This window comes from Pyrus communis, chromosome 17 (assembly GCF_041283825.1).
Source record: "Pyrus communis isolate YQ-2024b chromosome 17, ASM4128382v1, whole genome shotgun sequence".
Classification (NCBI taxonomy): Eukaryota; Viridiplantae; Streptophyta; class Magnoliopsida; order Rosales; family Rosaceae; genus Pyrus; species Pyrus communis.
This window is the reverse complement of record NC_142581.1, coordinates 27,208,666-27,235,254: the sequence shown is the minus strand read 5'-3', so window position 1 is coordinate 27,235,254 and position 26,589 is coordinate 27,208,666. Positions and strand designations below refer to the sequence as shown.

Sequence of the window (26,589 nt, the reverse complement as noted above, 5' to 3'; positions counted from 1 at the left end):
TCGATTCTCATTCCTTCTCCAAAAATGGAGGTAGTTGCTCACCTCCCTCTACCTCTCTTATGGGCTTTGCATTCACGAATTTGACCCAAATTTTCCATGTTCTGCATCTCATACATATACGAAGGACAACTAATATATCACGCATGTGGGTTGAGGGCACATTCCTTGTTGGTGTCACATCTCGGTCCAGGCTCAACTCCACCATATCACGATATTGTCTGCTTTGGGTCCCGACCATGCCTTCACGATTTTGTTTCTGGGAATTCACACGAGAACTTCCCAGTGGGTCACCCATCCTGGAATTGCTCTCGCATGAACTCGCTTAACTTCGGAGTTCCTACGAAACCCGAAGCCAGTGAGCTCCCAAAAGGACTCATGCTAGGTAGAGATGGGAATATACATATAAGGCTTACAGGATCAACTCCCCTGCGCGATGTGGGATGTTACAATCCACCCCCCTTAGGGGCCCGACGTCCTCGTTGGCACACTTCCGGGCAGGGATTAGCTCTGATACCAAATTGTCACATCCTGCCCCGGGCCCCCACCACATCCCAGATTCGACTCCACCGTAGCACGATATTGTCCGCTTTGGGCCCTGACCACTCCTTCACGGTTTTCTTTATGAGAACTCACACAAGAACTTCCCAATAGGTCATCCATCCTGGGATTGCTCTCGCGTGAACTCGCTTAACTTCGAAGTTCCTACGGAACCCGAAGCCAATGAGCTCCCAAAAGGCCTCATGCTAGGTAGAGATGGGAATATACATATAAGGCTTACAGGATTCACTCCCCTAGGCGATGTGGGATGTTACAGTTGGTGTTAAAGAACAATGTTTGAGTTAAAATTTCAACTTTGGAAAGACTTGATAGTATTTGGAACAAACAACTGTAAGACTTTTATTGGGCTTACATCTATTTAGGAGTCGTAATTGATTAAGAATATAAGATAGGAAAAAATTATTGATTATCCCTATAATGATTGGTGGTGAAGTAAACCTATAATGATTGGGAATATCTTTCCTATTAGGTCATGGATTTTGGAGGTGCTAAAGATATGTATTAGGGATTTCTTTATGGGCAAGAAACCTAATATACTCACCCATAAATATAAGGCTTAGGTCCTCACTCTTATATACAATATTCTAGCACAAAACCCTACCCCATATAAGAGTGCATAAGGCGTGTAGAGAGAGCGGAAGATCTTTGCTTGTTGCTATGTTCGTGGTTCATTCTTATGCTTGGATTCAATGACTTCTCAAGGTTAGTACTTTTAGTGTGCACATTATAGTTGACTTACAACAATGACAATATATGGATGTGAAATGGAAAGTTTATTTTTTGTTGTAGAACTTAAAATGCATTTTTGGACTAAGTAAATGATATTGGATGGCTAAAATCCTTATACATCACAGCAAATAAATGAGTTTGAACTGGAATGTTGCGCTCTTTCCAATAGGGTATTATGAGCCTAAAAGAAAGTTCGAGCGACAATTTCAAAATTTCCCGATGCGTCATTTTTCGAATTATGAGGTTAATTAGTTAAATGTTTAATTAGAAGATTAATTAAATTACTTTTAAACCCTTTAGATTATTTCAAAAAGTTGTATTTGTTTGAACTTGAATCAAACAGTTACACCTGTTTTGAAAAGGCATTAGAATCCTATATATCTCAAACGGTCATTTGCATTTTGTTATGTCAATTTTGGAACCTTTATTCATATAAACTTTATGAGAGAGAAACACAAGGAAGTTCGCCAGAATCAAAGTTTCAGTGCTAAAACTTTCATAGATAGTTAAATCCTAGTGGAGTGGACGCTTGCAAAACTACAAGCGCTAAATAGGAGTGAAATTATGTTCAAAGACATTGAAAATCTATAGGCCTCTATCTGCAAAATTTGTAAGCTCATTGCTTTATTATAATTTTGCTTTTTCTGTAATTATATACATATCATATTTGGTTGTTAATATTATTGTGTTAGAATATATAAATTTCAATAAATTAGTTTTATTGATTGTTGTTCTGCCAACATTCTCTTAACATTTCACATGTTGTTATGACTCTTTTGGGCAACTAATAGTACCCTTGGGCTCAAGGCAAGGATCTTGACGAATCTTCGTCCTTAGGCTTGTCTCATATCTCCATGTGTAACTCACGATGGGCCCACATGTAAAAATCATATTTTATTTCCACGCCCAAATTTCATAGTTTTGGGTATGCTCGATCATGATTTTTCTACCCCAAAAGAAAAGGTCCTTCATTTTAGGGCGGTTGTCGGTGATGAGGTATTCGAACCCCAACAGCGTGGCTCGTACCCATGTACTCTAATCTTTTGAGCTACAAACTCCACCTTGTCTCAATTGGATATATTTATGGGAGTACCCTAATAGGACCCTTATTCTTATTTGCCAATTTATTTTATTCTAGAAACAGACCGGCCATTAATGTGATTTTTCAGTTTCCAGGGCAGGATCTTGGGTTTTATATTGGAATCTCAACTTTCTTTATGGTAGCAAGTAGTCTCATATGTAAAGCCCTACGGCCACACATGCTCCATATACCCGAGTTGTATTGTTCACGTGTTAAGCTTGAAAATTTGCCACACGTGTAGGGGCGTGTTGAGAATGAATCCCACATCTATATGCTTATAAGTAGTTAGGCTACTCATATGATTTTATGGTGGAACATTAACTTCTTCATAGTATAGCTCAAATAGAAAGCCGTAAAACAAGTAGTTGGCAAAACAAAATTGATATTGACACAATTTGCAGAATTAAAAGCCTTTGCAAAATTCGTTTTTGTTCTTCAAAGTGAAACATATTGTGGTTGTTTTGGTTGCATCACAATGAAATAATGTTTGAGTCGTTGCATCAAGTACTAACCACATTGAGCAAGGACTGTCACTTCGCAATATTGTACCACACATAATGGAGCCGTAAATAGTTGAGTGAAACAAAGTAACCAATTCAGAGGATTTATTTTCTCTCCTTCTGTGAGAGTTCTTTCCCCCTTTTTGGCGAGGGTTTCGGTTGCCTCTTCTCAATTTCTCTAGTGGCACCGGCCCTAGCTCCGGCTGGGGTCTATTGCTGTGTTCTCGACGGTGGATGATGTTTCAGTTGGCTGCTTTAGATTTGTGTCGGTGGAGAAGATTTCAAAGGAAGTTTCTCGCCTGTTGTGTGTTTTTTTGGGCTTCACTGTTGTTGGGTCATTTTTCTATTTTTCTGTTGGTTTAGACCATTTTTTGATTGTGTGTAGGTGTAAGTTGGACCTTTGATTTGCTTGTAAATTTAGGCTTGCTGTTTAATAAAAGTTTTCCCTCGACCAAAAAAATAAAAAAAACCAAGTAACAGATTCGATGAAGAGTTGCAGCAGCAATTATTCACGAGGTGACACGTTTTCCCTGTATGCTTGCCGTACTTCGCCACTTCCCATAATGGAACCACCTCGGGTCCGTCCACATTCTCAGGAAAACGTTTGGCTCTGAAACTGCCATCTCAGCATCCCTCCCTTCCACGCCAAAAATTCTTCCACCTCAGAAATTTTCAAATATTCCAAATTTATCTCCCAAAAATTAAAATATCCAACTTTTTTACTTCCTCTGTTTCATATTATTCAATTTAGCCCAAAGCAATAACCTGGAGTTGCAATTTGCATGCTCGTCAATGGCTCAATTACTGACCCCCTCCCCTGTTTTCACTGAATCTCTCAAGTTCCAGAACCCATTACCGAATGGGTGCTCTAGAAGCCCAGGGCGCATGTTAGCCAAGCCCGGCAGTAGCCTGACTTTGATGGGTGGTCATGGCGGTGGCCGGAGGAGGCGTAGAGGCTTTAGCAGGCTCAGAGTGGCAACCGACGACTCACCTTCAACGAACGCCGTCGCTGATGACTACTATTCCGTCTTGGGATTGGTATGCTTAATAATGTTGTACCCCTTTTATTAAATTCCATCTGGGTTGTTTAAATTTGCAAAAAATTTATGCTTCTGCGCAAATTAATTAGTTTAATTTTTGTGGGAAAATCCAAAAGTTCATATTTTTATGAATTTTGAGGAGTTCGGTTTTGGGTGAAATGCTTTAGATTTTGTATGTTATGTTAATAACAGCTTCCAGATGCGACGCCGGCACAAATAAAAAAGGCGTATTATAATTGTATGAAAGCTTGCCATCCGGACTTGAGTGGTGATAATCCAGACACCAACAATTTCTGCATGTTCATCAATGAGGTCTATGAGGTGCTCAGTGACCCCGTGCAACGCATGGTTTACGACGAAATTCACGGCTATGCTTTGACAGCAATCAATCCTTTCCTGAACGAGTCTGCACCAAAGGATCATGCATTTGTTGATGAGTTTAGCTGCATAGGCTGCAAAAACTGTGCCAATGTTGCCCCAGACGTCTTTGGAATCGAGGAAGACTTTGGAAGAGCCCGAGTATACAGTCAGTGCGGGAGCGTAGATTTAGTTCAACAGGCAATTGATAGTTGGTAGGTACTTTGACATCGGTTTTTCGAATATGATGAACATTTTGTGACAAACTGACTAGTCCTACTTCCATTTTTGTCAATTGTATTGTGTGTTTAACTTCATCACTGTGAACTAAGACAGATATTAGGAATCAGGCATCTTTGTATTTTCATGGTTTGCGTGTAAATAGGTAGAAACGGGACAGACTGCACTGAAGAGCGTTACTTTACATCAAATAAGAATTTGACTTCAGACTTGTTAGAAGAGTCTTCCTTAAAGCTCGTGATAGTATTTCTGGTTTTTGACAAATAATCAAATCATTTTTCTACAAATTTCAAATCTTTCTGCAGCATCAAATGGTTTTCGTGCATGCTTGTACTGCTTTCACAAATTCGACGTTTGAAATTTTCATGTCACTGGATAGTTGTCAATTGTACTATCAGATGCCTGGAAATTACTAGATGTCCTTGATTATTAGTTGACAAATTCTTCGTTGTTTCAGCCCTGTTGATTGCATCCATTGGACTTCTGCTGCGCAACTATCATTGCTTGAAGATGAAATGCGCAGAGTAGAAAGAGTAAACGTACGGAAAGCAATCATTATAATGTCATAATTGTCCAAGTTTTATATTTATACTAATAATTATATGCACTTCTTTATCACCATTTTGAAATCCTTCGATGCGAATAGTTTTCTTGGCTGCTTGGTCGTACTAATCAATTCTGAGTCTTTCTAGTTATCTAAACTTTGACCAAAAAAGCTGCGTTTTATACTTTTTTCTTATTCGTTTATAACTTCAGTAGCTAAAAGTGTACTGTGGATGGTCAGGTTGCACTGATGCTCGCAGGTATGGGCTCATCAGTGGATGTTTTCAGAATGGTATGTTACTCGTTCTTTGTATTATACATTGTCTTCTATATGATTTTTCACAACTTTCAGTTAATGACCTGAAGACATTTTCAAACTACTCGTTTCACTTATCTTTGCTTTTGTGCGTTGAACTACAATGTGTTGGCATATTATCTGAATTCTGCTATGTGTTGGCATATTATCTTAATTCTGCTAAAACGAAGGAGAACCAGGAATTTTATTCCTCGTAGCTCTTGAAACACTTCAGATGTAATCAAGAAGCAAATCAAAAGAAGAATGTATAAATATTTGTTATATGTTCTTGAACTCATCTGCTTAGATGAATCTTTGGGATAAAATTATTTCTAGCTTATCTTCATTGTCGCCATAACTAGCTTAGCAATTTTTGTTGATGTGGCAGGCAAGTTCTCGGTGGCAAAAGAGGCAATCACAAGTCTTGGTAGGAACTCTCATTTTATATTTTGTACCTTCAACTAATCTAATGTTTTGTGATTTCTTTTGCTATAAAGTAAAATCGGTAATACTGGGTGTGTCGGTTGTATGAACTACCAAAGATGAATCCTTCAATATTCTGATCCAAAGAGCCGTCTTATGAAATTTCAGTTTCTTCTGATAAAGAAGAAAGCAAAAAACCTTGAGTTGCCAATTTCTGTGCTGCTGTTCCCTCTTGGCAGAAAAAAATCTCGATCGCTGCTTACAAGTTTTTAAAGTACCAAGTGCATTTAGAATTTTAGTTATGACATTTCACAAACCTGGGTTTATTGCAGGAACAAACTAAAATTAGGATGATGAAGAAGAAGAAGGATTCAGATAAAACAGAATCATACTGGGACAACATTTGGGGTAACACCAAAAACTACCAAAATTCAGGTAAGTGCAAACCTGTAGAAAGAATGATATTGATAGCTAATGTTTGAAATATCAATGCACAGAAGAAACATAATAGAAGTTACTCGAGGTGAGTACCATCCACGCTTTCTTCGTGTCTCACCGTTTTACCCTCAAGTATGTCCAATGAATGAAATGCAATATGTTTTAAAATTTAGTCTCTAAGAAGTTTTTACATTTTGATTTATATTCCTTCTCAACGTCTAGTGCTGTCTCTTCCTTTCCGAGGTCCAATGAGTTAGAACCAACTTATTTGGATCGCGGACTGATAACAAAAGCATTACTTTCATTTGCTGCTGTGCTCATATATCTGCATAGCTACGCAGAATCTTGCTCCCTTGTCCAGATAGATGTTTTTTCAAATGGGCAATGATTAAGACTCAGAAAGGCTTTCCACGTTTGTCGTCCTTCTTACCATTCCTACATGCTTTCTTCCACAAGCAAAAGTTCTAATCTCCCATAGGTGCCAATTAGATTTGCATATTCTGAATCTTATGCGCTAGTGGTTGTTGCCGAACCCCGCCTCAGTTCATATAGGCATTTCAGCATAAAATTATCCTCCTCCAAACTTCAATATCTCATCTAAATATTGATGTTACATGGTTGTAATGATTGGGGACACTATCGTTAAAGCTTCCATAAAAATTGTTTTCTACTCAAACATGTTTAATGCTTCATATGTTATAGACTAATCAAAGTCTGAAGTTAAATTTGAAATGTGTTTTCATTTTCCAGAGGAGGAAGTGAAAGAAAGAGCAAAGAGAGCAGCAGCAGCAGCTCGAAGATGGAGAGAGTACTCAAGGAGGGGTGCTGATAAGCCTCCCAGCTATAAACTTCCGGAGGCCATCTCCAACAACGAAAAGTGACCAGATTAATCTGTAGAGGACCGTCACCATTGAAATTATATCATCAAATGCAAGTATTAACCAATTTATAGCTTAAGCTGGTGTAAATTTGTAACCATGTAAAACTTGAAGAGATCTGAAACTCTGCGTAATCAGTATAGTAGCTATCAGATTACCAGAAGATTGATCTGTAAGTTTAAAAATTGAAAAACAAAAAGATAAGATATACATATAGAAGCATTCTGCATACGCGCAAGGTTTTTATTGCATCGAAGCATCATGATCGACGTTATTTCTTGTTTCTCCAAGACTCCATCGAGAATCCGAGCACGACATAGCATCATGGTTGACGTATAGAGCCCTGTGGTCCGGGCACACTAAAAAATCTCTCCAGGAAATAGTAATCGCACGAATTATGATGTGGTATATGTTTTCCGAACTCGGCGAGTTACAGGAGGGTTCGGTAACAAAACCGGAGATGTAGTTTAATAGTTGTAGTAGTACAGGATACGACTAAAAACATTCATCAGTCTTCTTTTTATACAAGCGGCATTGGGTAAGGAGGAAATTAAATACAACAACAAAGGTGTGGTAGAGTCGATGTTCATGATTTTTGCAAGTACACAAACGAAGCTAAAATACTATAACAAGCTACGAAATATGATCCGGCGGCCACAAGTTCGGGTATACAAGGAAATGAACCCACCCAACGATCAATATACAGACCCTGGCCTGGCCTATTAGACAATTTAGCCAGCAATGTATCTGAAAAACTAGTTTTTTTTATTCTAAAGACAGATTCCGTTGATCATATACAGGGAGCGGGATAAAAGAAAAGCCCGAAAAAGAAAAGCACGAAAATTACCAGTTCTAGTTTGAGCAGCATCCAATTCTCTTGAAAACAGAACCATCATCTTTGACATTTATGGTCTGTCCTTTAGACGGAACAGCAGAAGCGCTTCCACTGTTGCCTGCCTCGACTGCCCTCTTGCTTACCACCCGGTATATTTGAGTCAAGACTTGGGTAAATGCACTTTCTACGTTGGTTGCTTCCAACGCAGAAGTTTCCATGAAGTAAAGGGACTCTTTTTCGGCAAAAGATTTACCATCCTCTTTTGAGACAGCCACCAGATGGCGAAGATCTGATTTGTTGCCGATGAGCATCACTACAATGTTAGGGTCAGTATGGTCCCTCAGTTCCTTCAACCACCTTGCTACATTCTCAAATGTGGCATGCCGAGTGACATCATACACTAGCAAAGCACCAACAGCCCCTCGGTAGTATGCGCTTGTAATGGCACGGTACCTATAACAGTTAAGGAATATAGTGGAAACTATGTAATTTAGAACTAAACAGCAATTTTACAACTTCAGACAACAACTTGCAATTGTAGCAAGAGGGCCATTTCACCCCGCAATGGATGTAATTTCCACTTGAACATGATGCCCAATGTGAGGGAGATTCAGACCAAGGAAACATATCTGCAATCAACACTTTTACCCAAATATAACTCCAACTATTTACAACTCTTTTTTTTAGATAGTATTAGAAAGCTCTATGGTCTAGCAACCGCTACAGTACCTCGTGGTAATCAGTGTAGCATATACTAAACAACGGAATAATACAAAAGACTCCAATCCTGGGCAGTATCAACAACAGATTAGCCAGCTGATTTATCTTTCCCTCACTGGACCTTGTGAGCCAAATGCAGTTATATAGTGTTTTTTGCCAATTCATATCATGCTTTTCCTTGAGAAATAATATTCTCCAACTAGACTCAATAGAATTCAATCACTTGCATGCAGCTAACACGTCATAATGTTTATACACATGACACGAACATAATCGGTAACTTTTGCGTTTTCAACAAAACTATATGAAAGTCAAAAGCAGTTGCGAACGATACTTAGGTACAAAACTTCTTGTAACACGACAATTAACTCATAGGTCAGAAGTCTGGTCATAACAAAAGCTAGAAACACAGTGAGTTCAAAACCAAATAGTTTTCGCAAAGCAAACATCAAAGTAACATTTCATAAGCCAAAGATTGTTTCCATGAAATTAGGCAAAAATAATTGGCCATCAACAGCACTGCACAGTTGCATTACAATTCAACAAAACTCAAAACTGAAAATTTTCAAATTCCTTTTCTTTTCCTCTGAGGATTGGTTTGTAGGCAATATTCTATCCAAATATAGTTCAGGCATGCCTCTTTTGTGGTGAGGCGATGGAAGATATTGACCATTTTTCAAATAGTATTCTTTCGTTAGAGGTGTCAGGATGTGTTGACATGGCCCGCCCAAACACCCTAAACACAAACCTTTTTCTTGATTGGGTTCTACATATAGAGAACAAGCAACAACAAAAAGGAAATAACAACATTAATTTGTCAGAAAAACTGTTGGTGTGTAAGCAGCTCTTGGAACACCCCTATATGCAATGATACTGAGGAACCAAAAGCCTAACCCTATTCAGGCCAATAGTAATGCTACTAATTGTCTCCCAACTTTGCCATAAGATACAACACCACACAATACAGGAAAAAACAAACACATCCCCTCCCACAAAGGGGATCAAATGGCAACCCCTGAAGGAGTACTTCATTAAACACAATTTGGATTCTCCAGTTTAGAGAAGCAATCAAGCCATGTCTGGAGACCTAGACTAGAGAACTGTCCCAATCGCAGAATGTCAAGCCTTGAAGGAGGGATTTCCATGAAAAGTGAAATAAGGTCGGACAAAGAAGCAAAACAGAAGGCCACTCTAAAGTCCAAAATAGTATTTTGAAAGCACCACGAGCAAAAAAATATGCTATGGCAGCTGGGAGTGGTCAAGAGAGGTATCCACTTCACATCATCTCCCAAATGGATCACATAGAACTTCAACATGTTATCAAAGACGCAAATGTTGTGGCAGATGCAGTTGCTGACTCAGGGCTTACAACAAGTTTTTAAGTACTGGAAATAAAACCAGATTCTAATTGTAGGTGGTGGCCACTATTCGATCGGGTTGTTCTTTCTCCTTTAATATCAAGATTATGATGGTGATGCATCAATATCAGCCTATGTTCTGTCTCCCCTCCTTTCCTCTTCCTCCTTGATCACCTTATCAAAATGCCCACTAAGACATACTATAGTGCTTTGCAGACAAGCACCATGTCAAATTACAGGCGCGTTTAGCATCAAGTTCTTCACTTCGATATATACAAGTATCAAAGTATCCTTTCCTCAAGAAAAAGAGGACTGCAAAATATGAGTATGCAAAACTTCGCAAAACTACAGGTAAAATTTCAAAATAAGTTAGGGAGACAGAAAAAAACTCCATAACCCCACGAAATTTCCAAAAACAGGGGAAAACCCTTTTGACAAAACCGAATTTTGGGTTTTTCACTGTTCACCTCAGATATCAATACTTGAAAGAATAACCCTACTAACTATTGAGCATACAATTCAATCAAAACTCGAACCAAGATATTATATATAAAATATTTCCAAGTAATCAGCTAAATAATCAAACCCAAATCAGAAAAACTAAAAATATAGAGAATACTGCGGGGCAAAAAGAAAGAGGAGAAAAAATATCACCTTTCTTGACCAGCAGTGTCCCAAATCTGAGCCTTGATGAGCTTGGAATCAACGGTCAAAGTCTTGGTGGCGAACTCGACGCCGATGGTAGACTTGGACTCCAAATTAAACTCGTTCCTGGTGAACCTGGAAAGCAGGTTCGACTTTCCCACCCCAGAATCCCCAATCAATACCAGCTTGAACAAGTAATCGTACTCATCGTCACCTTTGTACCCCGCCATCTATGATTTTATATCAATTATTCAAATATTCAAATCTCAATCAATCAATATATATGTATATGTATGTATATACATACTTCTTCTTGCTGAGAGAGAGATGAAGCGCAAGGAGACTGCCTTTTCTTGGTTTGGTCTAACAATTGTGGAAGATAGGCATCATCGTAGGTGTGAACGGGGATGTGGTGGTCATTGAATTATTTTTTTTATATTTTTACTTTTAAGAAAGATAAAGATTTGGGTTTTTAAATTTTGAAGAATTTTCACTTTGCTTCCTGCCAATCTAAGTCTACTTCTTTTTTCTTTAACCAAAGTTTTCAAATTTAAATTTTATAAATGGCGATTTCGAAAGCAAAATTAAATTCTAAGGTAAAACTAAATTAAAGTAAAAGGTTTTTGGAAGGTTTTCTGGTTGCCCGAAATCTAGCAAGATAATAAAAAGCCCAAAGATTCGAAAGAGTCTCTAACAAAATAATTAGTTAAATTTTATTTTCAAGTGTCTAATTAATTGTGCCACTAATTATTATCGTATAGTGATATTCCTATTCACTTGAAATTAAGAGGTCTTAGGTTTGAATCTTGTGGATGACGAATTCGATCTAAATTAAGTTGCTCATTGTGTGACTTAGTCGAATTCCCCATCTCCTTAGTATAAAAATATCCATATACTCAAAAAAAATAAAATCTAGTTAATTATATTATTATATTTAGTATATTAAACTGTATTCTCTTAAAACTAATTTTTTTTTTTTTTTTTTTACCAAAAAGAGGTCTTCATCTCTTCCTCCCCAGCTTTCCACTTTCTGGAGGGAGTGACCATCCAAATGACTAGCGAGTGTGACCTTAAAATTTGACAAAATAGAAATGAAAATTATTACTGATGCCATAATAGAGAGAAATAATGATATATTCTGCTTTTATGATTTCCAATCAGATCGAGTATCTTTGGGTTCAACGCAAACATTCAAACACAATCAAATATTATTTTTAAATTTGAACGTAAATAATGACATGTTTCGTGCGTTATGATTTCTATCAAGAGAGAGGGTCTTTTTCGGATCTATTTTGTAGGAATTCTAAGGATTTCCATATTCTAACCGTTCATCGTACATTATACGGTTAGTTTTAGTAAGATATTATTTGTGTTTAATTTTAAATAAAAAAATTAAAATGATTTATGACCGCACAATACACGATGAGTGGTTAAGATGTAGGGATCACTAGAATCCTCACAAAGTGGATCCAGATAAGATCCAATTCCCAATTGGATAGGATTTTTTTGGATTTGAAAGAAAAGATACTTACATTTAAATTCAATCATCAATTCAAACTGAAATTAATTATCAACCAAGATTTCTATATTCAATTTTGGAAAAAATCGAAAATAAAAAATGAATGGTTATCAAATGGCCTTGGTTATAGAATAGATCATGAAGGTTGAACGACTCTACAAACATGAAATGAGGTGTATATGAGGACGCACCTAAAACCACCGTCACTCTAGTCTAACTTACAAACTATTAATCACTTAGTATTATGATCTAATGACATTTCTCTTAACTTACAAAATATTTATCTTCACTTGTAAGTGAAAGGTCTTAGGTTTGATTCTCACCAAAATTAAATTTGAACTATATTATTACGAATTATTGTGAGGCTAAACTTTCACTCCCTTAATGTAAATAATATAGTTTTTTAAAAAATAACTTACAAACCATTGACACCATCCTCCTGATTATGTTTTTATAAAAGATCCATTCGTAAACCAGCCCAATAAAATCCTGCTGGACCGGCCGACCAAGGCCCAAAGCTATGAACATATCTTTCTCACACAAAAAGCAACAACTTGCCCAGCTGATGTGATATTTTGTAGCAACTTTTAACGAATGTTGCAGATCCATCGAAACGGAGAAAGTACAACGACGTTGCTGGATACTACAATAGTGCCACAAATGCAAGCCTAATTCTTTAAGGGGTAATTTGCTTAAGGTTGCGAAAAAAAAAAAAAAAAAAAAAAGAAATTTCAGCTGATGGTTTCGCTTCGGCAGTCCACCATTATGGCAGCAGGAAAGACTTACAAAAGCACTTCAGCCTCCTCTTAGCCACTATCAAATTATTCACCACCTTCATAAATCGAACTCAAAATGTGTCATGTGGAATATTGATCTTAGTTGGAGGAATGATTATGTACATGTAAAGAGCTAAGAAATGATTTTGAAGGAATAATTTTGCAAACCTTAGTTGGAGGAATGATTTTGCAACCTGCAGAGCACCTTCAAGCTGTTGGACCATTCTAGAGGTATTATTTGCAACTAAGGATAACTAAGATTGCCTCCATTAGGGTTTGCATTTTACATTAATTGATTGCTAGGATGTGTAAAGTCATGGCGTTGTAGAACAACGTTCACATGAATAACATACATAAAGATGTGGAACTAGGATTTTGTTAAGGGAACTTTAACTAAAAGATTCTAGTACTGTTCATTTTAACGAAAATCCATATTTTTACACTAAAAAGTCAATTCAGGTACTATTCACTTTACCATTTGTCTTGTCATTATCGTTAAAACTCAAAGTTTTCAAGTTTTTTTAATTAGTTTTCTTTTTTATCAAAGACTCAAAGGGAAGGTGGAGTAATGAACAAATAATACGCTTGGCCTAGTTGTTTGGAGTAGGTAGTAAAGCATGAAAATTTCTTACAAAGTGGTTGCAAATAAATTTCTTACAAAGTGGGCGCAAATGCCCACAATAGGACTTGTATATGCCCCCAGGTGAATTTATACATTTTAGATAGAGAGTGTCCGCAAGTCGTCAGAATGGTTGTTGGTAGGCGATAAGAATGAAGTTGTTGGTAAGCAATTGGCCACTGACAATCAATAAGAATGGTTGTTGGTAGGCAACATCGTCTAAAACGATGTACCAAGGATAGGTCAGCAAGTCGTAAGCTTATTGAATGGATAACCTGAATTGAGAATGACATTAAATTTAGAATTGTGATTTTCTTACAACAACTTTACAAACTAGGCATATCGGTGATTGAGATAGTAGTGAACTGAATTGACTTAAATTAAAATTCAAGGTATTTCTCTTCACTTAGAAGTAAAAGATCTTAGGTTCGAATCTCATGAATTGCGAATTCAATATCAAATTAAACTGCCTATTGTATAGATTTGTTGAACTCGTCCTCTCTTTAATATAAAAATATCGATGTACTATAAACAAATAATTCAAAGGGCAAACAAGATCATACAATTTTAAGCTAGGAATGGATTGTTCTAGGGAAAGGAATATCGTTAAGAGTTTGGACCCAAATAGGTGCCCTTGTTTGCCTTCATTGGCTTTCACTAGACTGGACTGGACTAAGTATTAGTCCAATCCCGTGTTTGTTAGGCGTTGAGACTAGTTTTAATGAGACTAGAAGGGCCTCGCCCAGGCTAAAGGCTTCTCTAGCCGGTCTTAGAGACCCCCAAATATTGAGCGGACTGCTAATCCGCTTCTCCCCTTCATGCTTCGTCCCTCTTATCAACGACTGTAGACTTCCCCATCTCCCAGAAAACCCAAAAGAGCAAGTCTGCAATTACCCTCAGCCACCCACCTCCCAAACCAGCAGCCACCTCCAAAGCTAACAACTATCTCTTTCTTCGCTCTCTATCGATGGAATCCGACGCATAACCCAAAAATAAAACCCACCGACATCCAAACACAAACACCAGAAGAGGAAGATGAAGAAAGTAACCTTCCTAATTAGTCCAGCCGTCCAAGCCGTCGTCCAATTTGTCCCGGAACACCCAGAAAAAACCCACCTAAGTGGCCCATTTCTTATCTGGGTTCAACCCCACCAAGAACCCATACCCCAATTCGACCAAAACCAAAATATTTGAATTGATTTGTCGTGCCTTCTAGAATTTGTTAGAGAGAGATAGATATTCTAGACAAAAATGGTGAAACTGGGAGAAGGGAGGGAGAGAGTGGCGGAGGAAAATAGGTTTTGTGAGAGATGATTCTAGAAATAAAAAAATATTGGCCGTGGATGATTTCATAAAATAATAAAACAAATAAAATTATAATTTATTAATTATCTTGCTTTTTAGTCAGACAGTACATCAAACGCTTCATTAAGTTAGTCCAGCTTAGTCTAGTCTAAACCAATCCAACTTAGTCCCTGAAGCTAATCCAGTCCGAGATAGTCCGGTGCAACAAACGATAGGCTGTGGAAAAGGCTTGGGGCAATGACGTAGCTAATGAGGTTCTAACCGAGGCGTGTCTATTGTTGGTTGAAAATTATTTCCAAATCCCCTCTTAGGTTTTGATTTAGTCTTGTGCTTTTGAGAATTTCTTGAAGGCTTTCTCTTCAGAGTGAGCTCTACAATATCTAGTTCTAAATTTTATCATATTCTTTTTAATATGATTCTTTCTTGATTCTTTTGGTGAGAATTTTAGGAATTTGTAAATCGTATTTGTTTATCATACATTGTGTAGCTTAAAATGATTTTTGATCGCACGATGTACAATGAGTGGACAATTTCACATATTTTCCTCATATTTCATACAGAAAAACTATAAAATATTTCCATAATTTATTTGAAAACAAAATAAAATTGTGCATGGTGTGGGCCACTGTTTTTGTGCAAGTGCTCATTGGGTTTCGTCATTGTGTGTTGGATTAATCAATTGCTAGGTTGCTTCCGCATGGCTAATCCTTGCATTAATCAAAGTTCTGGCTCTATAAGAAGGGTGGTGGACCGGATGGAATGTCTCGACCGGATAGAATGGCTCATTAGGTTATGAATTTAGGATTTGTAATGTTAGGATTGGAAGGAATAGGCTGAGATATTTGGCAGCAAACACGTCAATTAGATTAGGATTAGAAGGGAGGGGTTAAGATACTTGTCTAGTGTTTGTTGTGAACAAATCAAAGAAAAGTCATCCAACATCAATGATCTCAACATAGCCCAGCAAGCATGACATTCTACCAACAAGCATAATCTGCAATGGGATTGCAACTACAATCACGACCCAGTTAAGATCAAGCATCAAACCATAACGATCGCGATCCACAACTAAAGTCAAGCACCAATCTGTGATGTTATTTAGGCGCTTTAGGCGCATTCAAACAATGGTTAGGACTTATTGCCTACACAACTAGATATGTGGCAACTACAAATTTATGTGTGTAATGCTAAAAGTTAGGATGAATAACTTGTGTCTTTATGCCTTTTTTTGGTAGAGGCCAGATTAAATAGGATAAGCGCAGTTAAATTTAACATGAATTATGTTTGTTGTTTGGTAGAGTTAGTAGATCATGAGTTTAATATGGATCTCATAGCGAATAGAAAGAACTAAATCCCTAGAAGAAGGTCCCCCGTCCCTTCAACCCCAACCATCTGAAAATTTTGAACTACAATCCATAAACAATACATCAAGTAAAAAAATATGGTGATTCTTCAAACTAAATTTGCTCCACACCAAGAGACAAACCAATCTATCCAGCTGATAAGCGCACTCATTTGCTTGACAACATTTACAACATCTAAAATGTACTCGCCGGTAGTACGAATTTGAAAGAGAAATATAATTTTATGTATGAAAATATGAATTTCACGATAATTGAAAGTAGTAAAATAAAAATAATTCTATTTTTAAATGACTATGCAAGACTTTCATTTTCCGACGTGGACAAATCAACTAGTTATCACCAGAACCATAAGGACACCAACACAAACACAAACAGCAATTAAACCTGTACGTTCATACGGTAATGGTTGGAAGACACATACATATATGAATATAATCCTCTTTAATTATTCAAGAAGAACAATTCCAAACCTATCGACATGAAGTTCAACAGTGACTATTAACTAGTACTGATCGCAATTCTGCGGCAAAATCATTTGGAAATGTTTTAAAAATAACTGAAAATATTTTTAGAACAAATTCTTAGAAAACATATAAGTAAATCCTGAAAAAGTACTTGAAGTGCTTCTTACGGGAACCACTTCAGTGTGTTTGAAACCCAAATTTTTTTTTTCTCTAAAAGCATTTTTAGTCATTTTAGAGGCACTTCCAAACAAGTTCCAAAAAACAAAAACATTAGAATTGAAATTTTCGGATTTGGATCCTCTCCGAAGCAACTAGTCGGGATCCTACTGACCAGTGTTAGTGGACCGTTAGATTTTTTTCCAACGGCTACAAACAGAGGACCCTCTAAAAGTTATAATAATTGTAGCCGTTAGATAAAAATCCAATTGTCCACTAACACTGATCAGAATCTCTTGACCAGTTGTCTCGGAGAGGATCCAAATCCGAAATTTTCATCCAAGAGAAGAGAGCTCTGTGGTTTTGACAAGAAAACGTATTATTTTCTTTCAATTCTCATCCTTTCGAGTTTAAAAAGACTCTCAATTGGTTCAAACTTCAAACTTGAGCTGACAACTCCCTTTGATTTGAACACAGTTTCAAATCCTCCTCTTGTCCTCCAATTTGGTCTGTTTTAATTCCATAAAGAATAAAATAATTGTAAAAGTAAGGGCAGTGGGCACCAAGACTAAAAACAACAACGACAAAATGATAGGCATACTGCATAGTGCATACAGGTTTTATATCCCACATCCGCTGGTAGAAGAAGTACGTTAGTGAAGTGGCATATAAAAACACAAGCCAAACTTGAAGAAAAGCATACCTTTCTCGGCCTTTTGGCTAAGATCAAGTGTAGTATCTGTTCTTATCAGTTTAATATCTGATACGTGGACCAATGGTTCACACGATATTAAATTAATTTTTTAAGGGAGAGAGTCTACTACAATAGCTTGCTATTGGGGCTCTCGAGTGTCGCCTAAGCGTTGCACTATAGCATGGGCCTGGCGCATCCCACCAAATCTAGTTAGAATTTTCGAGCTTTCACTCTTCAATGGTCCAATATGTTAAGAAGTAGAACGGTTTTGAGGTTTTTTTTGGAGATTACAGTGGTTGTGGCTCATAGTTTTGGGAGCATCTCCAGTTGTCTATTATCCCTCAAATCCATTCAATATTTCACACAAATCACAAGCTATCTATCATAAAGTCACTTCTAACACTTAAAATGTCTGAGAAAGTGAGGAAGGGTGTCATATTAGAGCCATCTCCAATAGGAAACTCGATAATAAGGTCTCCACCATTGTTAAGGACCTCTTTAGGACTCAACAAGTATATTCGAGTCTCTAACAAAATATTTACTTCAATGAAGGAGTCCCTACAGTTGAATCCCCAAAACAAATATAAAAAGGAAAGAAAAAAAAAAGAAAGATTGGGAGTCTGAAAAGTATCTCTTTGATCTACAACAATAAAAAAGAGAAAAGCATAAGAAACAATCTAAGTTGGTGATTTTAACAGCGTAAAAAAGGAAAGGTAGATAACAAGTGCGTTGTAGGGGATGCATTGTCGCTGCGCTTTGCAGCTTCAGCATTCACGTGGGTTCAAGTCCACTTTCTCCAATTCTTCAAAGTCGGTACACCATTTACAGTCCTTATCCGCATCCTTACATTTGAGGATTTTTATAGGAATTCCGGCGAGTCCCTATACTTTCTTGTACTTTAGGGACTTCTTTTCCGGCCCATTGAAAGCCTTATGTCCCTAAATATGAGGTTTATACGGTGGTAGGAACTCACCCTTGCCCTGACCTCTCTTTCGTCACCTCCGGCCACCAGCTTGAGAGTTCGGTGGCATGTTTCTCCCATTCCGGCAAGAAATCCAGGGGATCCCCTCATTCGGGTCAGGACTTGGCTCTCACCACTTATAATAATCTTGGACAACCCAAAAACATTTCAACAATTTTGTGGGAGCTCATTCGGGTCAGCACATATCTTTAAATGACTATGCAAGACTTTCATTTTCCGACGTGGACAAATCAACTAGTTATCACCAGAACCATAAGGACACCAACACAAACACAAACAGCAATTAAACCTGTACGTTCATACGGTAATGGTTGGAAGACACATACATATATGAATATAATCCTCTTTAATTATTCAAGAAGAACAATTCCAAACCTATCGACATGAAGTTCAACAGTGACTAGTAACTAGTACTGATCGCCATTCTGCGGCAAACTCATTTGGAAGTGCTTTAAAAATAACTAAAAAGGTTTTTGGTGAAAATATTTTTAGAACCAATTATTAGTAAAAATACAAGTAAATCCTAGAAAATCACTTAAAGTGTTTTTTGGAGGAAACACATAACTAGTGCTTCTTACAGGAAGCACTTCAAGTGTGTTTGAAACCCAAATTTTTTTTTTCTCTAAAAGCATTTTTAGTCATTTTAAAGGTACCAAACAAGTCCCGAAAAGCAATTGAAATTTTCATCCAAGAGAAGAGAGCTCTGTGGTTTTACACGCAAATGTATTATTTTCTTTCAATCCTCATCCCTTCGAGTTTAAAAAGACTCTCAATTGGTTCAAACTTGAGCTGACAACTCCCTTTGATTTGAACACAGTTTCAAATCTTCCTCTTGTCCTCCAATTTGGTCTGTTTTAATTCCACAAAGAATAAAATAATTGTAAAATTAAGGGCAGTGGGCACTAAGACTTAAAACAACAAAGACAAAAGTGATAGACATACTGCATACAGGTTTTATATCTCACATCCGCTGGTGGAAGAAATACTTTAGTGAAGTGGCATATAAAAACACAAGCCAAACTTGAAGAAAAGCATACCTTTCTCGGCCTTTTGGCTAAGATCAAGTGTAGTATCTGTTCTTATCAGTTTAATATCTGATACGTGGACTAATGGTTCACACGATATTAAATTAATTTCTTTAGGGAAAGAGTCTATAACAATAGCTTGCTATTGGGGCTCTCGAGTGTCGCCCAAGCGTTGCATTATAGCATGGGCCTGGCGCATCCCACCAAATCAAGTTAGAATTTTCGAGCTTTCACTCTTAATGGTCCAATATGTGGCTCCTTAACCGTAATCGCTTAACAAGTAGAACGGTTTTGAGTTTTTTTAATTTTTTTGGAGATTACAATGGTTGTGGCTAAAACACTAGTTTTGGGAGCTTCTCCAGTTGTCTTTCATCCCTCAAATCCCTTCAATATTTCACACAAATCACAAGCTATCTATCATAAAGTCACTTCTTACATTTAAAATGTGCATCTCCAATGCGAGGCTCGATAATAGGGTCTTCACAATTGTTAAGGACCTCTTTAGGACTCAACAAGTATATTCGAGTCTCTAACAAAATACTTACTTCAATGAAGAAGTCCCTTCGAATCCCCAAACAAATATAAAAAGGAAAAAAAAAAAAAAAAAAAAAAGATTGGGAGTTTGAAAAGTAGCTCTTCGATCTCCAACAATAATTTTGAAGAATTTTTCCCTTTGCTTGCTGCCAATCTACTTGTTTTTTCTTTAACCAAAGTTTTCAAATTTGAATTTTATAAATGGCGATTTTGTAACCAAAATTAAATTCTAAGGTAAAACTACATTAAAGTAAAAGGTTTTTGAAAGGTTTTGAAATGGAAAAGAAAAAAAAGAATAGGGACTGCTTTTCTAATTGCCGGAAATCTAGCAGGAGAATAAAAAGCCCAAAGATGTTAAAATTCTCTAATAAAAACCCTAAACCTCAAACGTGTCGGAACACGTTTGGTATTATGTTATAATACAAATAATTAAATTTTATTTTCAAGTGTCTAATTAATTGTGTCACTCAATGCTACGGTTTAGTGATATTCCTATTCACTTGGAAGTAAAATGTCTTAGGTTTGAATCTTGTGGATGACAAATTCAATCTAAATTAAGTTGCTTATTGTGTGGCTTAGTCGAATTCCCAATCTCCTTAGTATAAAAATATCAATAAACTCAACAAAAAAAAATCTAATTAATTATATTATCATATTTAGTATATTAAACTATGTTCTCGTAAAACTAAAATTTTTAACCAAAAAGAGTTCATCTCTTTCTCCTCAGCTTCCCACTTTCTGGAGGGAGTGACCATCCAAATGACTAGCGAGTGTGACCTTAAAAATTGACAAAATAGAAATGAAAATTATTAGTGATGCCATAATAGAGAGAAATAGTGATATATTCTGCTTTTATGATTTCCAATCAGATAGAGTATCTTTGGGTTCAACGCAAACATTCAAGTACGATCAAACATTAGTTGTAAATTTGAACGTAAATCATGATATATTCTGTGCGTTATGATTTCTAACAAGAGAGAGAATCCTCTTCAGATTCACTTTGTGAGGATTCTAAGAATCTCCATATCTTAGTCGTTCATCGTATATCGTGCGGTTAGTTTTCATCATATACTATTTGTGTTTAATTTTAAATAAAAAAATCAAATAATTTTTTACCGCACGATACACGATGAATGATTAAGATGTGGGGATCCCTAAGATCCTCACAAAGTGGATCCATATAGGATCCAATTCCCAACTGGATAGGGTTTTTTTTGGATTTGAAGGAAAATATACTTACATTTAAATTCAATCATCAATTCGAACTGAAATTAATTATCAAACAAGATATCAATATTCAATTTTGGAAAAAACCGAAAACAAAAAACGAATGGTTATCAAACGGCCTTGGTTATAGACTAGATCAAGAAGGTTGAACGACTCTACAAACATTTCCGAAATGAGGTGTATATGAGGACGCACCTAAAACCACCGTTACTTTACTCTAACTTACGAACTATTAGTCACTTAGTATTATGGTCTAATGACATTTTTCTTCACTTACAAAACATTTATCTTCACTTGTAAGTAAGAGATCTTAGGTTTGATTCTCACCAAAGTCAAATTTGAACCATATTATTATGAATTATTGTGAGGCTAAGCTCTCACTCCCTTAATATAAATAATATCATTTGTTAAAAATAACTTACAAACCATGGACACCGTCCCCTTGATTATGTTCTTATAAAAGATCCACTCGTAAACCAGCCCAATAAAATCCTGCTGGACCGGCCGACCAAGCCCCAAGGCTATCAAAATATCTTTCTCACAAAAAGCAACTACTTGCCTAACTGATGTGATATTTCTTTTTACTTACAAAACATTTATTTTGTGTGATATTTCTCACACAAAATAAAATTATTAGTCACTTAGTATTATGGTCTAATGACATTTATCTTTACTTACAAAACATTTATCTTCACTTGTAAGTAAGAGGTCTTGAGTTTGATTCTCACCAAAATCAAATTTGAATCACATTATTACTAGTTATTGTGAGGCTAAGCTCTCACTCCCTAATGTAAATAATATCATTTGTTAAAAAAAAGGGTAAAGTACAAAAAACTATCTCAACTATTGGTGTTACGACACTTTCATACCTCATCTTTTAAAATTGACAATGTCATACCTTATCTTTACAATTTATGCCAATGTTATACCTTCCGTTAGCTTGGGCGTTTATTTCTCAGTTAAATGCTGACGTGCCTTGATTCGGGACCCATATTTTTATTAAAAAATTAATAAAAATTAATTAAAAAAATCATTTAATAATTTTTAAATATTAAAATAATAAAGAAAAGTAAAAAAATTAATTTAAAAATTAAAAAAAAACCCTCACGTCCCCTTTCCCCACCTCCCCTTCTCTCTCTTCTCCCCCATCTTCATCTTCTTCCCCTTCCAGCGCCCTTACTGTTCCTGCAACCCAGAAAAAAGAAGAAGAAGAAGAAAAAAAACCAATTTATCTTCCCCCCCCCCCACCCCACCCGTGATTTTCCCCGACCCCCCTTCCTTTCTTCCCCCCTCCTGTCTTCCCTAAACCTGCCTCACCCTCGCACCCACTACTTGCAACCCAAAAAAAAAACCCGGGAAAAAACCCAAATCCCGTTGAGGTGGAATCGGGAAACCTTCGTGATGGGGTGGGAGTGATGGATTTGGGGTTGGCAGGGGGTTGGGTTTTGGTTTGGGGTTTTTTTTTTTTTTTTTTTTTTTTTTTTTCCTTCCTTCTTCTTCTTTCTGGGTTGCAGGGGGTTGGGTTTGTTGGGGGGGGGGGACGAACTGCATTTGGTTTGGTTTTTTGTTTTTTTCCTTCTTCCTGTTCTTCTTTCTAGGTTGTTTTTTTTTTTTTTTTTTTTGGTTGAATATTAAGCAGGAAGATGAAGATGGGGAGAAGAGAGAGGGGGGAAGGGACGAAGTGAGGACTTTTTTAACTTTTTTTTAATATTTAAAAAATATTAATATCTTTTTTTTTTTTAGTTTTTAATAATATATATATATTTTTAATAGAAAGTGGGCTCCGAATCAAGCCACGTCAACATTTAACTGATAAATAAACGGCTAAGCTAACAGAAGGTATAACATTGGCACAAATTCTAAATATGAGGTATGACATTGTCAATTTTAAAGGATGAGGTATGAAAGTGTCGTGACACCAATAGTTGAGGTAGTTTTTTGTACTTTATCAAAAAAAAAAAAACTTACAAGCCATTTACACCATAATCTTGAATATGTTCTTATAAAAGATCCACTCGTAAACCAGCCCAATAAAATCCTGCTGGACCGGCCGACCAAGGCCTAAGGCTATGAACATATCTTTCTCACACAAAATACGACTACTTGCCCAACTGATGTGATATTTTATAGTTAACGAATGTTGCAGATTCATCGAGACGAAGAAAGTACAATGGCGTTGCTGGATACTACAATCGTGTCACAAATGCAAGCCTGATTCTTTAAAGGGGTAATTTGCTTAAGGTTGTCAAAAATAAAATAAAAAAATCAACTGATGGCTTCACTTCAGCAGTCCACCATTCCGACGGTATGAAAGATTCACAAGGACACTTCAGCCTCCTTTTAGCCACTATCGAATTATTCAGCACCTTTAGAAATCGAACTTAAAATGTGTCATGTGAAATATTGACCTTAGTTGAAGGAATGATTATGTACATGTAAAAGAGCTAAGAAATGATTTTGGAGGAATAATTTTGCAAACCTTAGTTGGAGGAATGATTTTGCAACTAAGGATAACTAAGATTGCCTCCATTAGTTTGCATTTTACATAAATAATACTCTTGGCCTAGTTAGTTGTTTAGAGTAGGTAGTAAAGCGTGAAAATTTCTTACAAAGCGGGTGCAAATAAATTTCTTACAAAGTGGGCGCAAATGCCCACAATAGGACTTGTATACGTCCGCAGGTGAATTTATACATTTTAGATAGAGATTGTCCGCCTTATCATGTTCAAGCAATCGGCCACTGACAACAAATAAGAATGGTTGTTGGTAGGCAACACCGCTTCAAACGCTCTACTAAGGGTAGGTCGGCAAGTCGTGAGCCTATTGAATGGATAATCTGAATTGATGTTTCAATGACGTTAAATCCAGAATTGTACAACTTTACAAACTAGGCATATCGATGATTGAGATAGTAGTGAACTGAATTGACTTAAATTAAAATTTAAAGTATTTCTCTTTATTTGGAAATGAGAGGTTTTAGGTTCGAATCTCGTGAATAATGAATTCAATATCAAATTATGCTACCCATTGTATGTCTTTGCTGAACTCTTCTTCTCCTTAGTATAAAAATATCGATGTACTAAAAGAAAAAAATTCAAAGGGCAAAGAAGATCATAAAATTTTAGGAAGGTTTAACAAAGCACTTTCGGTACTGTTCATTTTTAACGAAAAACTATATTTATACTTTTTCATGGTACTATTCACTATACCTTTAAAAATAATTTTTCATTAAAATAGAAGTTTTTTTTTTGAACTTTTCATTAATTTTTTTTTAAAATTTTATCAAAGCTTGGAATGGATTGTTCTAGGGAAAAGAATACCGTTACGTGTTTGTACCCAAATAAGGATTTCACTGGATTGTTCTTGCTTTGGGAAATGAAAAAGGCATCGGGCAGCTACTTCGTGTCCCACATCGATAGGCTGTGGGATTGCCACGCGGTGAAGAGCATTTAAAAGGACGCGAAAATTAACAAGAAAAGCATCTTTGCGCTTGGGGCAATGACGCAGTTAATGAGGTTCTAACTGAGACGCGTCTATTGCTGGTTGAAAACTATTTCCAAACCCCCTCTTAGGCCTTGACTTAGTCTTGTGCTTTTGAGAATTTCTGGAAGAGCTTTCTCTTTGGAGTGAGCTCTACAATATCTAGTTCTAAATTTTATTATATTCTATGTAATATGATTCTTTCTTGATTCTTTTGGTGAGAATTTTAGAAATTTGTAAGTAGTTTTTGTTTATCATACATAGTTTTTGTCAAGCATGATTTATGTGTATTTTTAAATAAAAATATTTAAAATAATTTTTGATCATACGATGTATGATGAATGGATACGATTCACAAATTCTCTTGATATTCTTTTGGGTTGTATTCACAATTCATACAGAAAAACTATAAAATATTTCCATTATTTATTTGAAGGCAAAATAAAATTGTGCATGGTGTGGGCCACTGTTTTCGTCTAAGTGCTTATTGGGGTTCGTCATTGTGTGTTGGATTAATCAACTGCCAGGTTGCTTCCGCATGGCTAATCCTTACATTAATCGAAGCTCTGGCTCTATAATAAGAGTGGTGGACCGGATAGAATGGCTCATTAGGTTATGAATTTAGGATTTGTTATGTTAGGATTGGAAGGAATAGGTTGAGATATTTGGAAGCAAACATGTCAATTAGATTAGGATTAGAAGGGATAGGTTGAGATACTTGTCTAGTGTTTGGTGTAAACAAATCAAAGAAATGTCGTCCAACAACAACAATCTCAACATATCCCAGCAACTAAGGTCAAGTATCAATCCGTGATGTTATTTAGGTGCATTCAAACAATGGTTAGGACTTATTGCCTACGCAACTAGATATGTTGCAGCTACAAATTTAAATGTGTAATGCTAAAAGTTAGGATGAATAACTTGTGTCTTTATGCCTTTTTTTGGTAGAGGCCAGATTAAATAGGATAAGTGCAGTTAAATTTACATGAATTATGTTTGTTGTTTGGTAGAGTTAAGTATATCATGAGTTTGATATGGATCTCATAGCAAATAGAAAGAGCTAAACCCCTAAAAGAAGGTCCCCCGTCCCTTCAACCCCAACCATCTCGAATTTTTGAACTACAATCCATAAACAATACATCAAGTAAAAAATCTGATGATTCTTCAAACTAAATTTGCTTCGCACCAAGAGACAAACCAAATCTATCCAAATGATAAGCGCACTTGTTTGCTTGATAACATTACAATTTGAATTGAGTCACCTCTAAAATGTACTCGCCGGTAGTATGAATTTGGAAGAGAAACGTAACTTTATGTATGGAAGTGTAAATTTCACGATACTCAAGAGTAGTAAAGTAAAAATAATCCTGTTTTTAAATGACTATGCAAAACTTTCATTTTCCGACGTCGACAAATAAACTAGTTATCACCAGAACCATAAGGACACCAATACAAACACAAGCAGCAAGTAAACCTATATATTCATATGGTAATGGTTCGAAAACATATACATATATGTATATAATTGTCACATCCCTGCCCGGGCCGGATCATTTCCCGGGCCTGCTTCACCACCATAGCACGATATTGTCCGCTTTGGGCTTACCATTCCCTCACGGTTTTGTTTTTGGGAACTCACGAGCAACTTCCCAGTGGGTCACCCATCATGGGATTGCTCTAGCCCCTTTCTCGCTTAACTTCGGAGTTCCTACGGAACCCGAAGCCAGTGAGCTCCCAAAAGGCCTCGTGCTAGGTAAGGATGGGAATATACATTTAAGGATCACTCCCCTGGGCGATGTGGGATG

The 26,589-nt window shown here is 36.6% G+C and overlaps 2 protein-coding genes and 4 non-coding genes across 8 annotated transcripts; 5 read left to right on the top strand and 1 right to left on the bottom strand.

Annotated features, from left to right (window-relative positions):
- The first annotated feature begins 3,314 nt into the window (after positions 1-3,314).
- LOC137708725 (uncharacterized) lies at positions 3,315-7,313 on the top strand. Of its 2 annotated transcripts, XR_015958425.1 has the most exons (8): positions 3,569-3,906; positions 4,101-4,480; positions 4,963-5,044; positions 5,290-5,340; positions 5,732-5,770; positions 5,935-6,031; positions 6,099-6,201; positions 6,955-7,313. XR_015958425.1 is itself a non-coding variant. In XM_068447868.2 (7 exons), the coding sequence occupies exons 1-7, from the start codon at positions 3,661-3,663 to the stop codon at positions 7,083-7,085; spliced, it is 1,032 nt and encodes a 343-aa protein (XP_068303969.2). In that variant the 5' UTR covers positions 3,315-3,660; the 3' UTR covers positions 7,086-7,313. The 2 variants fall into 2 exon arrangements, 1 of the variants encoding a protein (XP_068303969.2); XM_068447868.2 differs by lacking the exon at positions 5,935-6,031 and having other exon boundaries at positions 3,315-3,906.
- A 371-nt stretch (positions 7,314-7,684) lies between these two features.
- On the bottom strand, positions 7,685-11,088 carry LOC137708375 (ras-related protein Rab11D). Of its 2 annotated transcripts, XM_068447434.2 has the most exons (3): positions 10,948-11,088; positions 10,650-10,870; positions 7,685-8,370 (listed from the first exon to the last, which is right to left on the bottom strand). In XM_068447434.2, the coding sequence occupies exons 2-3, from the start codon at positions 10,868-10,870 to the stop codon at positions 7,935-7,937; spliced, it is 657 nt and encodes a 218-aa protein (XP_068303535.1). In that variant the 5' UTR covers positions 10,948-11,088; the 3' UTR covers positions 7,685-7,934. The 2 variants fall into 2 exon arrangements, with proteins under 2 accessions (XP_068303535.1, XP_088545174.1); XM_088689048.1 differs by lacking the exon at positions 10,948-11,088 and having other exon boundaries at positions 10,650-10,930.
- Positions 11,089-15,084: 3,996 nt separating this feature from the next.
- On the top strand, positions 15,085-15,229 carry LOC137709582 (U4 spliceosomal RNA). The gene has a single exon (XR_011064876.2). It is a non-coding gene; the product is annotated as a U4 spliceosomal RNA (small nuclear RNA).
- Positions 15,230-17,542: 2,313 nt separating this feature from the next.
- LOC137709580 (U2 spliceosomal RNA) lies at positions 17,543-17,738 on the top strand. The gene has a single exon (XR_011064874.2). It is a non-coding gene; the product is annotated as a U2 spliceosomal RNA (small nuclear RNA).
- A 1,814-nt stretch (positions 17,739-19,552) lies between these two features.
- Positions 19,553-19,748, top strand: LOC137709578 (U2 spliceosomal RNA). The gene has a single exon (XR_011064872.2). It is a non-coding gene; the product is annotated as a U2 spliceosomal RNA (small nuclear RNA).
- A 5,036-nt stretch (positions 19,749-24,784) lies between these two features.
- Positions 24,785-24,937, top strand: LOC137709581 (U4 spliceosomal RNA). Its single transcript, XR_011064875.2, has one exon. It is a non-coding gene; the product is annotated as a U4 spliceosomal RNA (small nuclear RNA).
- Positions 24,938-26,589: the final 1,652 nt, after the last annotated feature.